The 15,183-nt window shown below is 39.8% G+C and overlaps 1 protein-coding gene across 18 annotated transcripts in view; it reads right to left on the bottom strand.

Annotated features, from left to right (window-relative positions):
* Positions 1-15,183, bottom strand: part of BNC2 (basonuclin zinc finger protein 2) — a 455,057-nt gene that overhangs the window by 314,434 nt on the left and 125,440 nt on the right. For 16 of the 18 annotated variants that reach the window (XM_520498.7, XM_024345576.2, XM_054658724.1 and 13 more), the window contains one exon: positions 8,015-8,140. The exons of the other annotated variants lie outside the window; for them this stretch is intronic. In XM_520498.7, coding sequence (XP_520498.2) covers positions 8,015-8,140 — 126 coding nt within the window. The remainder of the gene's footprint in view (positions 1-8,014; positions 8,141-15,183) is intronic. 18 annotated transcript variants of the gene reach the window in all.

Raw genomic sequence — 15,183 nt, 5'->3', positions numbered from 1 at the left:
TGTGCTCAAAGCGAGCCCAAGCAAGGTGGCATTACAAAACAAAGGGCTAATTTGGAGACCCTGCTGTGAACAATCTGTAACAGAATTAGCCTTTTTTCCCCCTAAACTGCACAGCTCCGTAACTAAGTGTGACAGACTGAGAGAAGCAGTTTATTAAGACACCAACCCCAAGTTTATTTAGTTCATAAACTCTCTCCTAGAAAATCAATACAGTCTGTACAGGGTTATTAGGCTGACTAGCTAATACATCCAAATCTAGTCTGCCCAGCCAGCAGTCTTCTGACAAAATGCTACCCAGTATAGGCAAACTGAGCTCCTTCAGATATCATGGGCTGAGGTGGCCCTGGCTGAAACAGGTCTGCAATATAACATGTTACTGCCACAACACAAGCCTTAAAAACAGCAGGATATCTTTCTAAGTTTTAAAAAATATTTTTTCATAAATATACAGTACTGCACCTGCTAAATGGATTTGCTCAAACAAAATCTTAACTACTTTGTAACACAAATTTACAAAGAGGACAAGCTTTGTTACAAAAAGAGACAACAATTAATCCAGACTCAATAATAAATAAGATTTCAAATTTCTCTAACACTCATTTTAAAATAAATATTTGAAAAGAACATTTGACCCCTCTATAAATCCCCAAGATACATGATCTGAACTTCCACATATAACATACTGTGTAGAACATTTGACGTTAGGATAATTTCTATCTAGCAAGTGGGACATCTGTATCGTTTTACAGACACAGGTACAAAAAAATACACCTACAAGGCACAAGTATGTCTTCTGAGTTTTTTTCACTGGCTACATGGTCTGACAATTATGGAATAACTCTCGGGAATCATTTATATGAAAATTATTTAAAACTAGAAGGAAGAAGACAAGTATCACTTCCACAATAATTGCTTTTTGCTGCTGATTCTGAGTATTTCAGGTTAAAGAATCAGAAGTACTTAAAGGCCATCTGTTGGCTTTCCCACATTTACTGGTAGTGAGAGATGGACCATGGAAATTATGAAGTCCACCAAACTAGGTTTCACTGCATCCAAGTTAAAGACATTGTGTGAATGTGAATACCTCCCCCACACCACACCACATAAGTAGAAATATACTTATACAAAGTAAGACACTCAAAAGCATTTTACAATGGTAAAATAGATTGGAGAACTGAAGGGAAAAAAAAGGCAATAGCTCTGAAAGTGATTTCTGATGTTGATGATGTTTTAACGTTTAAAATCTTCCAACAAAAGGAATGCACTATAACATGCCTTTCATATACTGGCTCTAATACACTAAATCCTAAATTTAAAAAGAAATCTTTATTTTCACATAACTATAGTAAAATTCAATTTATAGATTGCTGTAATTAAACATTTTCCCTGTAACTTTCGAGCTGACACCTTATTAAGCATTTCATAGCTCATGTTTTTGAGTAATCTGTAAAAAAGTCAGACATATATATTCTAAACCTGTGCTATAGGTACCATGTTTTGGATAGTAATTAAAAGTTGTAATTGCAGGAAAATTTTACTTTTTAAAACCTTTTTGCATATAACTACACACTGTGCATGTACCCTCAATGAGATCCAATTAGTTACAAAAAATCTGCATTTCAGTTAGTGTGGGATAACAAGACTATAGGGAGGCACAATGCAATTCCACCAGCAGAGTAAAAAAGTGTGTTCTTTCTTGTTAGCTCTGTAAGCAATAATTCCCACAACCAACTGTTTAAAATGTTACTGATCTTTTCAGTACTTGAGTATTATGGTGGGTTTTGGGTTTTTCCCTCCATTTCCTGTAAAAAAAAAAAAAGAAAAGAAAAGAAAACAAAAAGAAACAAAAAAGAAAAAACCTATGTTGGTGTACAAAATCAGCCACAATGAATACATGAAAACGCAAGTGAGCAAAGAATTTTGTTTTGCATGTATGTTTGTAGGGTGTTTTCTTTGAGGGGAAGGGGATATAACCTATGTTTTCTTCTTTCTACTTAATTTCTTTAAAAGCACATTGCTTTCATAAAATAAGTTATGTAACTGCAGGCAAAAAAACCTCATTGAGTTCTATGCAGATATATATGATTTTATGATAAAAGCATACATTTACTGCACTGAGAAAGTACTCTAGGATTTTAATTTTTTCTGTCTCCAACAATGTAAATCCTGCACAAATATAAAATAAATGTGTAGTTTTTGTATACAATTTAACAAGCATCTCTAGAACTTCTGCTGGTTCACAGAACAATACCTGTAATTCCCTGGGTTGACTTCAGCAACTGTTAACAGATTCTATAATCTGTAATGTGCTCTGCCTTTGCTCTTCTTTTATTCACTATTCATTTTCAAGGCTTGGTTAAGTACAGAGCTGGGTTAAAGATCAGTGGTTTTTCATGTGACACACGCTGGTATTCATCTAATGGCTTGTCAAGACAAAACTGTCCCTGTTCTTGCCAAAATAATAAAAATGACGCTCCACATCGCATGACAATCAGCACTTCCTTATGGCGAAACAACTCAAGCTTTTGTAATTCATTTATTTTATAGAAAAAAATGTTAAAAACTGGCTATCCAATCTTATATGTGGACTCAGGTTGCCATTCTCGAAGTAGAGTTTTAAAATGTTTTGCCCTCTCTTAATTCTACAGCAACATGTAAACTAGTTTCTAATCAAATCAGACTTTACCATATAAAAATAATGCTGAAGATACAAATTCTTATGGCATTAAGGTATATAACTTAATATATGCAAATTATGCAGCAGGCTGGACTCAGTCACAGAAGTGGGGGAACCAACTAAGGAAATGTCATTTTTCTTGAGAACAAAGTATAGGACTTGCTTTCCAACATCTGTTGGGCTGTGTGAAATGTTAACAGATGTCTTAAGTGAAAAAAGAAGTAATAAAGGAAACCTCTTCTGAAAAGATAATCCACCCAAATTTCCATATTCCTGAGGAAAGAAGTTGACAGCAAGCTTTTTCCCTTGTGAAACCTGCCATCCTTACTTTATTGTGTAAAGTTTCATTTTCTATGTGAAGTTAAGGGGGAAAAATTTTTGACTCACTGTAAAGAAATGAATAGAAAAGAAGTAAAACAATAATTTCAATTCAGGTTTTCCCTTTGTAAAAAATTATATCATAATTTCAGCTGCCTGTTTTGCCTGGACTCACATATGTAAATAGATGGAAAGACAGTAAAAAGTTCACCTCCTCCCGCCCAAAAAAAAAAGAAAACTACACGCACAAAGATGAAATATTACTCTCCTATGTTTACATTAACTGTTGGCATGGAGTGGGGAGAAAAAGGAAGAGTAAAGAGTAGCTTGTAAGATAAAGTTCTGATATGAAGCCATCTCTACTCATAAAGGTACTCATCTTCACAATTAAGATTCACCTATCATTAGCCAGGCATGGTGGCAGGCACCGGTAATCCCAGCTACTCAGAAGGCTGAGGCAAAAGAATCGCTTGAACTTGGGAGGTGGAAGTTACGGTGAGCCGAGATCACGCCACTGCACTCCAGCCAGGGCAAAAAGAGCGAAACTCCATCTTAAAAAAAAAAACGATTCACCCATCATTTACACCTAAGTCCCTGCACTCTCCCACTGGCTCCTAATTTCCTTTCATTACATCCTTATGAGAGATGAAACACTCCTCTTACAACAGCCAAGTGTTCCACAGCAGTAAAGTCTGATATTCCTGAAAAATTTTGGAGAATACTAGTTGGATCCCTGTATTTAAACTTTAAGGAACCTGGACAGCCACTTTCCTAGTTAACAATTCTCTTTTGGGTTTCAATTTATAGATGATCTAGCCAAGCCTAAATGTAGCAGCCTTTAATTCCAATTAACATGTTGATGCATGCATGCCAACTACTGGATCTAACCTAGTGCCTATCTGTGAATGAATGAACTATACACCTATCTGCTTCTATACGTCTTCCTCTTTGGAAACGCCTATATTCTATTGCTTATTCTCTTAAAAACCTGAGACGTGAATTTGGGTTAACAGCTTATAGATGAACAAATTCAAAGTGCTCTTAAGGGTCTTTACAGATTCAAATAGGAAGGAAAAAGCTTGTGTCATCTCTGATTGCCAGCCTCAATCACTGGCCCCTCTCTCATTATAAGAGTCGATTAGAATTATACATGTCACTTCATATTTACAACTCTACCTTCTCCAGATGGTTCTGGCCACCTTGACTGGGCATTTCAACATACAGAAGGCTTCATCAAAACAGCCTGAAGATTTCAAGGGGCAAGATCATGGTCCAAGTTGGAAATAAGACATGAAGGCATGCCTTCAGTTTTCAGTTGGTTTGGTTTTTGCCAAAGTATTGCGAGTACTATATGGTCCAGTGTTTACACATAAGAACATGATATCCAAGCCCGTGACAAAAGAAAAAATAATAACCACTCACCTATAGGGAGGGAGAAAGCTTGTGTGCTGAAGACTTCATTACATGCCCTTAGACCAATAGAGGAAAATAGGCCTTCTAACTTAAGGTTGGAGGAGGACACAGGGTCAAATCACTTTAAACAGTGGCACAAACATCCTCCATAACTAAATATTATCTAAAAGCTTCACCCTTCTCAGCAAAAGGGAGAAACTGCTCTAGCTGACACGTGTGTCTGTACCAACTAAAACAATCAATGTAATACAGTATCTCCTGACAGCCTAATCAGGGGCTCAGTTTCATAGAAACACATCAAGGAAATATCCAAAAGCCATAATCCCTTGATGCACTACAAAAATTTTAAAATAAAAGGATTTGAGTAGGGTATGGTAGATGAGGTAGTTTACAAAATGTTAGGGAAATGATGAATCCTTAGACTCAAGATATTTGCAGATAATAAAAGCAGCTGAGGTCAGCATGAATCTTGTGCCTACAAAAGGTCAAACATTTTACCTACCTTGTTTTGGTTTAAAAAAAGAAAAGTGACTTTATTAATCTTCTCTCAAGTCCAAACAGTAACAGTGGCTTCTTTATACCAAACCTATATTCAATGTTTTATGAAAAAATCTACAAGGAAAGAACCAGTGATGGCTTTACTTAAATGAATTAAAAAAAAAAAAAAAAAACAGGCTGGGGGCGCACACAACGGGAAATTAACATGAACATGAAAGTTGCAAGAATTATAAAGGTAATGTTAATTTCTTTGTTTTTTGTTTTTGTTTTGAGACAGGATCTCACTCTGTCTTCTAGGCTGGAGTGCAGTGCCGTGATCTCGGGTTACTGCAAGCTCCACCTCCTGGGTTCAAGCAATTCTCCTGCCTCAGTCTACCGAGTAGCTGGGATTACAGGCGTGTGCCATCACCCCCGGCTAATTTTTGTATTTTTTGGTAGAGAGGGGGTTTCACCAAACCCTGACCAGGCCAGGCTGGTCTTGAACTCCTGGCCTCAATTGATCTGCCCGCCTTGCCTCCCAAAGTGCTGGGATTACAGGGGTGAGCCACCATGCCCAGCCAAGATAATGTTAATTTCTTTATTTACTTCCTTCTAAAGTCTGTGGACCAAGAAGCTTGCAGCCTCAGTAAAGGTGTCATAATAATGGTTTAAATTACTGTCAGAGTAGAAGATTGAGATTCACCAACATCCAAGAAAATCATGTTGCAGGCCAGGTGCAGTGGCTCACACCTGTAATCCCAGCACTTTGGGAGGCCAAGGCGGGTGGATCACTTGAGGACAAGAGTTTAAGACCAGTATGGCCAACATGGCAAAATCCCATCTCTACTAAAAATACAAAAATTAGCCGGGCATGGTGGCGCATGCCTGTAATTCCAGCTACTCGGGAAGCTGAGGCAGGAGAATCACTCGAACCTGGGAGGCAGAGGTTGCAGTGACCCAAGATCGCGCCACTGCACTCCACTCTGTTTCCAAAAAAAAAAACAAGGAAAGAAAGAAAAAAGAAAACCATATTGCAAGGCAGAGTTCAGTACCTTACAAAATTATTGAGAAACTCAACACTGCCTTTAGAATTATCACAGGAAAAAGCAACACTAAAAATGATACTCCTTCATATGCAATTTACAAACCTAACAAATAAACTTAAAAAATAAAATCCCAGTATACTTAAAGTTTCAAAAATTTTTATAGAAACAGAGACTATTTATTATTATTATTATTATTATTATTATTATTTCTTTTTTTTTTTTTTTTGAGACAGAGTCTTGCTCTGTCACCCAGGCTGGAGTGCACTGGTGCAATCTTGGCTCACTGCAATCTCCGCCTCCCAGGTTCAAGCGATTCTTCTACCTCAGCCTCCTCAGTAGCTGAGATTACAGGTGCACACCACCACGCCTGGGTAATTTTTTTATTTTTAATAGAGACAGGGTTTCAACATGTTGGTCAGGCTGGTCTCGAACTCCTGACCTTGTGATCCGCCTCTCTCGGCCTCCCAAAGTGCTGGGATTACAGGTATGAGCCACTGGGCCCGACCTATTGTTTTTTTTTTTCTTTCTGAGATGGATAATGGATACACTTTTGGCCTGCCTAGCTCTTTCACTCTTGTTGTGCAGGCTGGAGTGCAACGGCACCATCTCGGCTCACCGCAACCTCCGCCTCCCAGATTCAAGCAATTCTCCTGCCCCAGCCTCCCGAGTAGCTGGGATTACAGGCATGCACCTCCATGCCCGGCTAATTTTGTATTTTTAGTAGAGACAGGGTTTCTCCATGTTGGTCAGACTGGTCTCGAACTCCTAACCTCAGGAGATCCACCTGCCTCAGCCTCCCAAAGTGCTGGGATTACAGGCGAGAGCCACCATGCCCAGCTCGGCCTATTATTTTTTAAGAGCTAGGATCTTGCTCTATCGCCCAGGCTAGAGTGCAGTGCACAATCATAGCTCACTGGAACCTCAAACTCCTGGCCTCAAGCAACCCTCCCACCTCAGCCACCACACCTGGCCTTTTTTTTTTTTTCTTTTTTTGAGACAGTCTCGCTCTGTCGCCCAGGCTGGAGTGCAGTGGCGCAATCTTGGCTTACTGCAAGCTCCGCCTCCCAGGCTCACGCCATTCTCCTGCCTCAGCCTCCCGAGTAGCTGGGACTACAGGCGCCTGCCACCACGCCCGGCTAATTTTTTGTATTTTTAGTAGAGACGAGGTTTCACCATGTTAGCCAGAATGATCTCGATTTCCTGACCGCGTGATCCACCCACCTCAGCCTCCCAAAGTGCTGGGATTACAGGCGTGAGCCACCGCGCCTGGCTTTTTTTTTTTTTTTAAAGATGGGGTCTCGCTATGTTGCCCAGGCAAGTCTGGGAACTCCTACTCTCAAGCAATCTACTGGCCTTGATAGAGACTATTTATATACATACATATTTAAATCGAAAAATGTTGAAACAGAGCAAATGTTCATGAACTTAGAGATTGTTTTCCAAATTAAGAAACCCAAAAGATGCCAGAAACCTATTAATGGCAAGTTAAAAATACGAAGACTTAACAGGTCCCTTAGAAGATCTGCATAGTGATTGCCTTTGATGGAGAATAGTGGCTGGGCTAAGGGACACTTTTGGGGTTCAGGTAGTGTTATGTATCTCCATCTAGTTGGTGGTCCTGGGTATATTCAGTGTGTAAAATTTATCAGGCTATACACTTTTATTTGTGCACTTTTCTGTAAGTATGTTAAACTTCAGTTTTAAAAGTTTACTACTAACACTATTAATATAGTATGATTATTAAAAATAGTGATAACAATAAACTAGCCCTAGAACAATAGGAAAGAAAGAATAGAAAAAGGAAAAGAGAAGTAAGTGCAGGGAGAGAAACAATAGAAGGCAGATACTTTATCACGTTCAAAATCATTCAAATAACCATCATTAAATCTACTTTCAATTATTTCTTCAGAGGCAAGAAGTGTTAGGAAGCAAATAAATACCTGAGTTTCATAGAATGAGGATAAGTATGAAAGACAGTAAAAGAGTGGCAGAAAGAAGAGGTGAGAGATATATCTTAACTAGGTAATCAAAGCATGCGAGTGTGTCCAAGTAACTTAAAGGGGGAAAAAAAAACCCAACATACCTCAATTTGAGATGTATCAACCCCACAACATGGGACCTTGAAATATGCTGGCCAGTCTTGCTCACTAAGCCTGTCCTCTGATTTGTAATTAAGGCTATGTGGAGGTGGGGTGGGCCCAAGGTGTGCCTATTGAGAGATTGGGAAAGGAAATTACATATGCCCAGACAGTATTACTTAAAAGCATTGAGTACATCAAAACTTTTTTTAAGAAATTGCAAATATAACACACCAATGACCAACTAAACACATTTTTTAAGAGTTAATAGTTTCTAAGGCTGATAGTAGCCAACAGCTAAATAAACTTTGGTGAGAACTAAAGTAACAAAGTGGGAATAACTGAATAATTTGCTGGTTGACAATGGATACACTTTTGCCCTGCCTAGCTCAATTTCTTACTCCCTTTTCTTCCACTTAATATGACACTTTTAACTGCTGTTAGGGAATACTAATCACCCCCACCCCCATCCTCCCGCCCCAGCCCCCCGCCCCGCTCCCTTGCCAAGTATAAGAACCTGTGGAGAACACAAAAGTTAAGACAAACTCCTTGCTCACAAGTTTACAATCTAGTACAGGAGATAAGCTATGAACAAAACAACCTTAACAAAAACAGAATAGGAAAAGAAACAAGAGCAGAATTCCATACAACTTAAGAGATCCCTTCCAGCCAGTATGGTTTAAAAAAAAAAAAAAGCTTCTACGCCGAGGCACTCTCACACTGAGCGTAGATTATATTCCTAGAGAAGTAATACAGTTTGACTGGAACATAAGGGAAGATGTACATAGAATCAATGAAATGGACGCCGTGGTTGATAGGAACTATTATAAAAGTAAGGGCCCTATACTCCACTACAAAGAGTTGCTATTTAGCCTGTTATCTACCAACAGTCCAAACTACCAAAAGCTTCTCAACAGCAGTAACGTCTGATCATTATTTTGCTCCAAGAAGATTTATCTGGCAACAGTATGACAGATGGACTGAAGTGTGGAAAGACAAAAGCAGGGTCCAATTAGGAAGACATTAAAATAGGCCGGGCATGGTGGCTCATGCCTGTAATCCCAAAACTGTGGAAAGCCGAGGCGGGCAGATAACCTAAGGTCAGGAGTTCGAGACCATCCTGGCCAAAATGGTGAAACCCCGTCTCTACTAAAAATACAAAAGAAGTTAGCCAGGTGTAGTGGTGCATGCCTGTAGTCCCAGCTACTTGGGAAGGGGGGGCAGAGGAATCACTTGAACCCAAGAGGCAGAGGTTGCAGTGAGCGGAGATTGTGCCATTGCACTCCAGCCTGGGCAACAAGAGCAAAACTCCATCTCAATCAATCAGTCAATAATCTGGGTAAATTACTGGCAATACGGCTGGAGAAAAAAAAAAGGACAAGATACAGAAGATACTGTGAAGATAAAATCAAGGGGACCAGAATGACTGTAACAAATGAGAAGTGTCAACAATGCCACTAAAGTTCTAATAGTCTGAGCACAGGAAAATGGTAGCATTATCAACAGAAAGGGGGATGAACTAGTTTGTGAGAATATATAGCAAGTTTAGTATGGGGGGAACAGCGGATCATGCAGATAACCAGGCAACTGGAAATGTTAGAAAACAGATTGATACTGAAGTTATCACATCCAGCAGCCATCTACACAGACCTGAAACAAGAGATAAAACAAGTGGCCAAGGTTAGTATCTCAGGGGATATCCATGGTTATTAGGGGAAAAGACAGAAGGAACAGCGTTAACAGGAGCATCGTGATTGTCCAACGTTCCACCTGATAAGGGAAAACAGTTGACAGAAGATAGGATGCTTGAGAGTTTTAAATGATCTAGAACAACAAGACTTATATTTAGGGTATGGTTAAAACCAAGTGAAATAGTAAGTAGAAGCAAATACAGTAAGAGCAAACCAAAAGGCATGGGAATAATAAATACCAAAATCAGAATAGTGCTTAAGGATGGAAAATGGGGAAAGGCAGATAGGGAGATTGACAGTGACTGACACAGTATAATTTAAATGGTAACTCTAGTCTTCAGATGTGTTTGTACATTATTAGTTCCTAAACTCGGGTCAATGAGTGTTCAACATACCATTCATGTATATTTGTGGCTAAAATATTTTATTAGGCTTTGTGTCATAAGAGTGAATGTCTTTGTAGATTGATAGGTATACAGAATCCATATTGCAGAGGAGTTAAGAAGTAAGCAAATTGTGAAGACAAAGAAGCAGAAAAGATAAAACATTCTTTGGAGAAATTCTGCAAAGAAAACAAGTAAGAGAAACGTGGTCTGAAAAGTTAGAGGAGCTCAGACAGGTTGTGTTCATAAGTTGGCAGTTTGTTTTTCACTACAGGGAAAAAAGAGACTACCACAGGCAAAGGGGATGAAGCCAAGAGAGAAAACGATATTGAAGATCTAAGCCAGAGGGAAAATGGTATGAAAGGGTCCGAGGAGAGAATATGATCAAGAGCACAAATGAAAAGGGTGCCCCTGGAGGGAGAAAAAAGAAACCCTTTTTTTCCCTCAGAAACCAAAGGTAAGAGATACAGAAAAAAAATCTGTGGTTAAGAAATACATATATTAAAACTGCTCATGTTAGAAAACCAATTTATTACCAATTTTTTCCACTAAACTGTACACTTCTTAAAAGAGACAGAATTTATCTTTCCTAATTCAGGGTCTAACAGGGTGCTCAATAAACAACAGCTACATGAACAAAATAATCATCTGAGGAAAGTTAAAGATGGGGCTATCTGCTAAGGGAGACCTGATAGGAAGGAATCGAGGAGTACTAGAAGGAAGAAAACATTGGGTCCAACTGGAAAGGGTAAAATGAAACTCTGCTATAATCCCAGCACTTTGGGAGGCCGAGGTGGGCGGATCACCTGAGGTCAGGAGTTCGAGACAAGCCTGACCAACATGGAGAAACCCCGTTTCTACTAAAAATACAAAATTAGCCGGGTATGGTGGTGCATGCCTGTAATACCAACTACTCAGGAGGCTGAGGCAGGAGAATCACTTGAACCTAGGAGGTGGAGGTTGCGGTGAGCCGAGATCACGCCACTGCACTCCAGCCTGGGCAACAACAGCGAAACTCCATCTCAAAAAAAAAAAAAAAAAAAGAAAGAAACTCTGAATCAGTAAGAAATGAGTAACAGAAATGGCAAATAGTAGAACTCAGCCTGGTTCCCACAAAAGCGTGAGAAATAATAAACAAGCTGACTGGGTCCAAGAAAGTATAGCTCAGAGTTCCCAGTTTGGGAAGTGAAATACTTAGAACCAGCAAGGAGTTCTGGACACAAAGAGAAAAATACCTTGCTCTAAAACATACACCATGACAGGTGCGGTGGCTCACGCCTGTAATCCCAACACTTTGGGAGGACAAGGCAGGTGGATCACCTGAGGTCAGGAGTTCAAGACCAGCCTGGCCAACGTGGTGAAACCCCGTCTCTACTGAAAATACAAAAATCAGCCAGGTGTGGTGGTACACGCCTGTAGTTCCAGCTACTTGGGAGGCTGAGGCACGAGAATCGCTTGAACTCAGGAGGTGGAGGTTGCAGTGAGCTGAGATCATGCCACTGCACTCCAGCCTGGGTGACAAAGTGAGGCTCCATCTCAAAAAAAAAAAAAAAAGACAACAACACGTATACCTTGATGGGCAATAGTATGTTATAAATCATTGTCATTATGCAGCATTCTCATAGTGTATAGTTCTTATGAAGAAAATAAAGTAAAACACTGAGAATTGATTTTGGATGAAATTACTTAGTCTTTGTTTAGGTTTTCCCAAATTTGAAGTGTTTAGTATGTAGTGTTCTAATGTCTATGAATTTATTTCTGGCTAGGAAATTCCCCAAAGCCAACAAAAATCAAAATACTTTATGCTATGTCACCTATGTGATTTGAACAAAGGCATAAAAGATGTGGAATAATTTCACTTTATTAATAAACATAAGACAAAGCTGAAGAGAGCCAAGTTCCACTCCTTATTGCCTGATTTCTGTCTCCAGAACTGCAATTGTGGTCCAAAGTCACACCAGCTTTCTGCCCAATTAGCAAGGTCTGCATTAGCAGAACTCAGCACTTCTAGTCCAGAATCCCTCTGGAGAGCAGGGAAATGATGGGTTCCATCACCTGGCCAACATCAGCAACCGCCAGAGTCACCTTAGGGACACAGACAAAGACATTCATCTACTATACTGGCAGCCCCTACAGCCTGCCTTCCTAACAGAGTCCTTTCTGTGAAGACCACTATCTAAGTGACCTGTCATAGAGCTTTATAAAGCAGCATTAATACTGTGGGCCAAAATGAGATTGATCTTTGAGCTTCGTGGTCTCCTGTTGTCAACAGTGCATTATAAAACCAATACTAAATACTTTATAAACAGGTCTCCCTACAGTATATTAGAAAAACAGTGCATATTTCATGCCCCATAGTTAGGTAGCCACATATCCATCAGACTAATAAATTATTTATTAGGTGCTCAGAAGTGCAATAAGAGTCAATAAACTAACTTCTGGATACTTATAAGCTACTATTTCACTGGAAATTGTACCTGAATGAGAAAACTGTCTCACTAACTGAATGGGGGATGGAAACATCTCAGCTCTCTCAAGTGTACTGTCAGAAGGAAGCATGGGCCTAATGAGTGAGAAAGGACAAAATCCCCACACCCTGAAAAGAGTCCTAGTTATTAAATTACCAAGAACCCATGCTCATTTCTTTTCTCTTGTGTATAGATTCCTCTGGTTCTACCAACCTTGGAGACAGCTCAGGGAAATAAAAATCGGTGGAAACATTTCTAACACACCCTGAGTCAGGCCAGATGACAACCACCAACAATGGCTTGCATTTGACATCTCCAAAGAAACTACAGGATGACTTGAGTGTACAAGCTTTCTGCTACATGCATAGCACAGAATTTCGAATTTATTAATCTAAGGTTTAGAGCAGACTTTTTACTTTTTTTTTTCCCATGTTTGGTTAAAGCTCCTAAGCCTACAGACACCCTGTGCTCTGTCCAACATTATAAGGCATCTCTTTCCTGGTTCTACCCCTCTGAAAGAGGACCTTCCATTCTAGAATGTATTCTAGCCCTTCAAAAAGGAATTTCTTCAGAAGGAGTTATTTCTCAAACTATCAGAGGCGTGGACCTTTGTGTAGTATTGTGGGTGTCATGGTTTCACATGTTGGCCACATTAATACCGGAGAGCAAGCATCTGTAACCCACAGCTGTGTGTGCTCCAGCCCCAAAGCACCCGCAGGGCTGATGCCAATGCAAACCACTCTTCCCATCCCACATCTGAACCACACTGGTTTTCTTCAGGAGCCAGAGGCTGAGATACAGTTCTGAAAATGAAGGTTTGGGGTGCTTTCCATTCACATGATGGGTACAGGGTGTTGAGAGGAATACTGCCAGATGGACTGGCTCCTTTTTTCTCCCCCATTCCATACCAAGTGAGTAAACCATAAAGAGGCTTATGGTGTCAAAGGGTATTCCAAAATACGCCAGGGGAAAAACCTAAATGGATAAATACATAGATTTTGTTCACACTATTCTCAGTTTTTTTCCCCTACCATCTTATACTTTTATTCCTACAGACTGCAGTTTGTTTGTTTGTTTGGAGACGGAGTCTGGCTCTGTCACCCAGGCTGGAGTGCAGTGGCGCGATCTCTGCTCACTGCAAGCTCCGCCTCCCGGGTTCACGCCATTCTCCTACCTCAGCCTCCCGAGTAGCTAGGACTACAGGCGCCTGCCACCATGCCCGGCTAATTTTTTTTTGTATTTTTAGTAGAGACGGGTTTTCACCATGTTAGGCAGGATGGTCTCAATCTCCTGACCTTGTGATCCACCTGCCTCAGCCTCCCAAAGTGCTGGGATTACAGGCGTAAGCCACCATGCCTGGCCTAGACTGCAGTTTTTAAGGTTGAAAAATATTTTATGTCAGTATGAAAAAGTGGAACTAAAGGAAAAACGTGGGAGAGACTTCGTTTCACATCACTTTCTCAAAAAGACCTCCCAAATCCTACAAATAATGAATGCTAATGTAAAAATATAGGAGAAGACTGGTTTCTTGTATTACTTTTGCTACTACAACCAGTACTGCTAAGATGATTATTCATATTAATGAGTTTGGTATGTAGACAAACTATAAAAGACGCAGTCTCTGACCTCAAGTACTTATCTCTGTCTTCTGGGATTTACTCCTCCTGCTAGATTTACTTTTATTCTTCATACCCTTGCCCAGAGGAAGTGATCATCACTCAGGACTTGGAGCATTTCCATAGGTGGGGTTTAAATATGACAATGAGAAGAAAGAGAACTTTTGCCCTTGGACAAAGACAACGTTGGCCCCAAAGCTCAGGATGTCTAGTTTGTGGCAAGGAGAAATATAAACTCCCTGTGAAATTTTTACACTGGTCTCACTGAGCTTTATCAGAAAAACTGTGTAAAATGTGAAAGCTTATAGCATTTCAGTGCTTTATCACATCATGCCCACACATGCAAACATATGTACATGAATGAACTAATAGTAAACAATTTCTCTTCATCCTTTATAGTGTTATTTACATTTTGTGTGTGTGCTTAGAGCATATATAGAAGAAACATACCCAGGAAATCAATTTTGCCAAGTGGTTAAGTGTCAGAGTTCTGCAGCGCAATTTCTTGGGTTTGAATAACTGCAGAACCTTTTACTAATTGTGTGATCTTGGCAAGTTACTTATCCAAAGTTCATCTCTAAAGTGGAAATAAAAGTACCTGTTCATAGAATTGTTGTGAAGGTTAAACATTTTTATTAGTGCAAAAGGTGTAGCCAAGCGCCTAGCATACAAGTACTAAAATATCAGTTGCTGCGTAGGTATGTGTGTGAAAAGAGATTTCAAAGTAGAAGACCACAGGCCAAGTTTGGCTTCAGATGTGTTTTGCTTGGCTCCTCCTAAGTGAGTGTGTATGAGTGTGCATATGTTTAATTAATGACCAACATGTAAAACACAAGAAATTTTAAATTAAAATATGGATATTCAGCTGCTGAGGGAATGGGCAGGGAGAGGCAAAAGGTGAGGCGTTAAAGAATTAAAGATATGGTAACAGAAACGTATGTTCCTTCCTGACAACAATCAGCAAGGGAGGAGTAGAAACTACTCTCTGCAGCACGTACTTTCATTTCATACCCTAC

The sequence above is a fragment of the Pan troglodytes genome, chromosome 11, assembly GCF_028858775.2.
Source record: "Pan troglodytes isolate AG18354 chromosome 11, NHGRI_mPanTro3-v2.0_pri, whole genome shotgun sequence".
Lineage (NCBI taxonomy): Eukaryota > Metazoa > Chordata > Mammalia > Primates > Hominidae > Pan > Pan troglodytes.
Note: the sequence above shows the minus strand (reverse complement) of the source record. Positions and strands in the feature narration are given on the sequence as shown.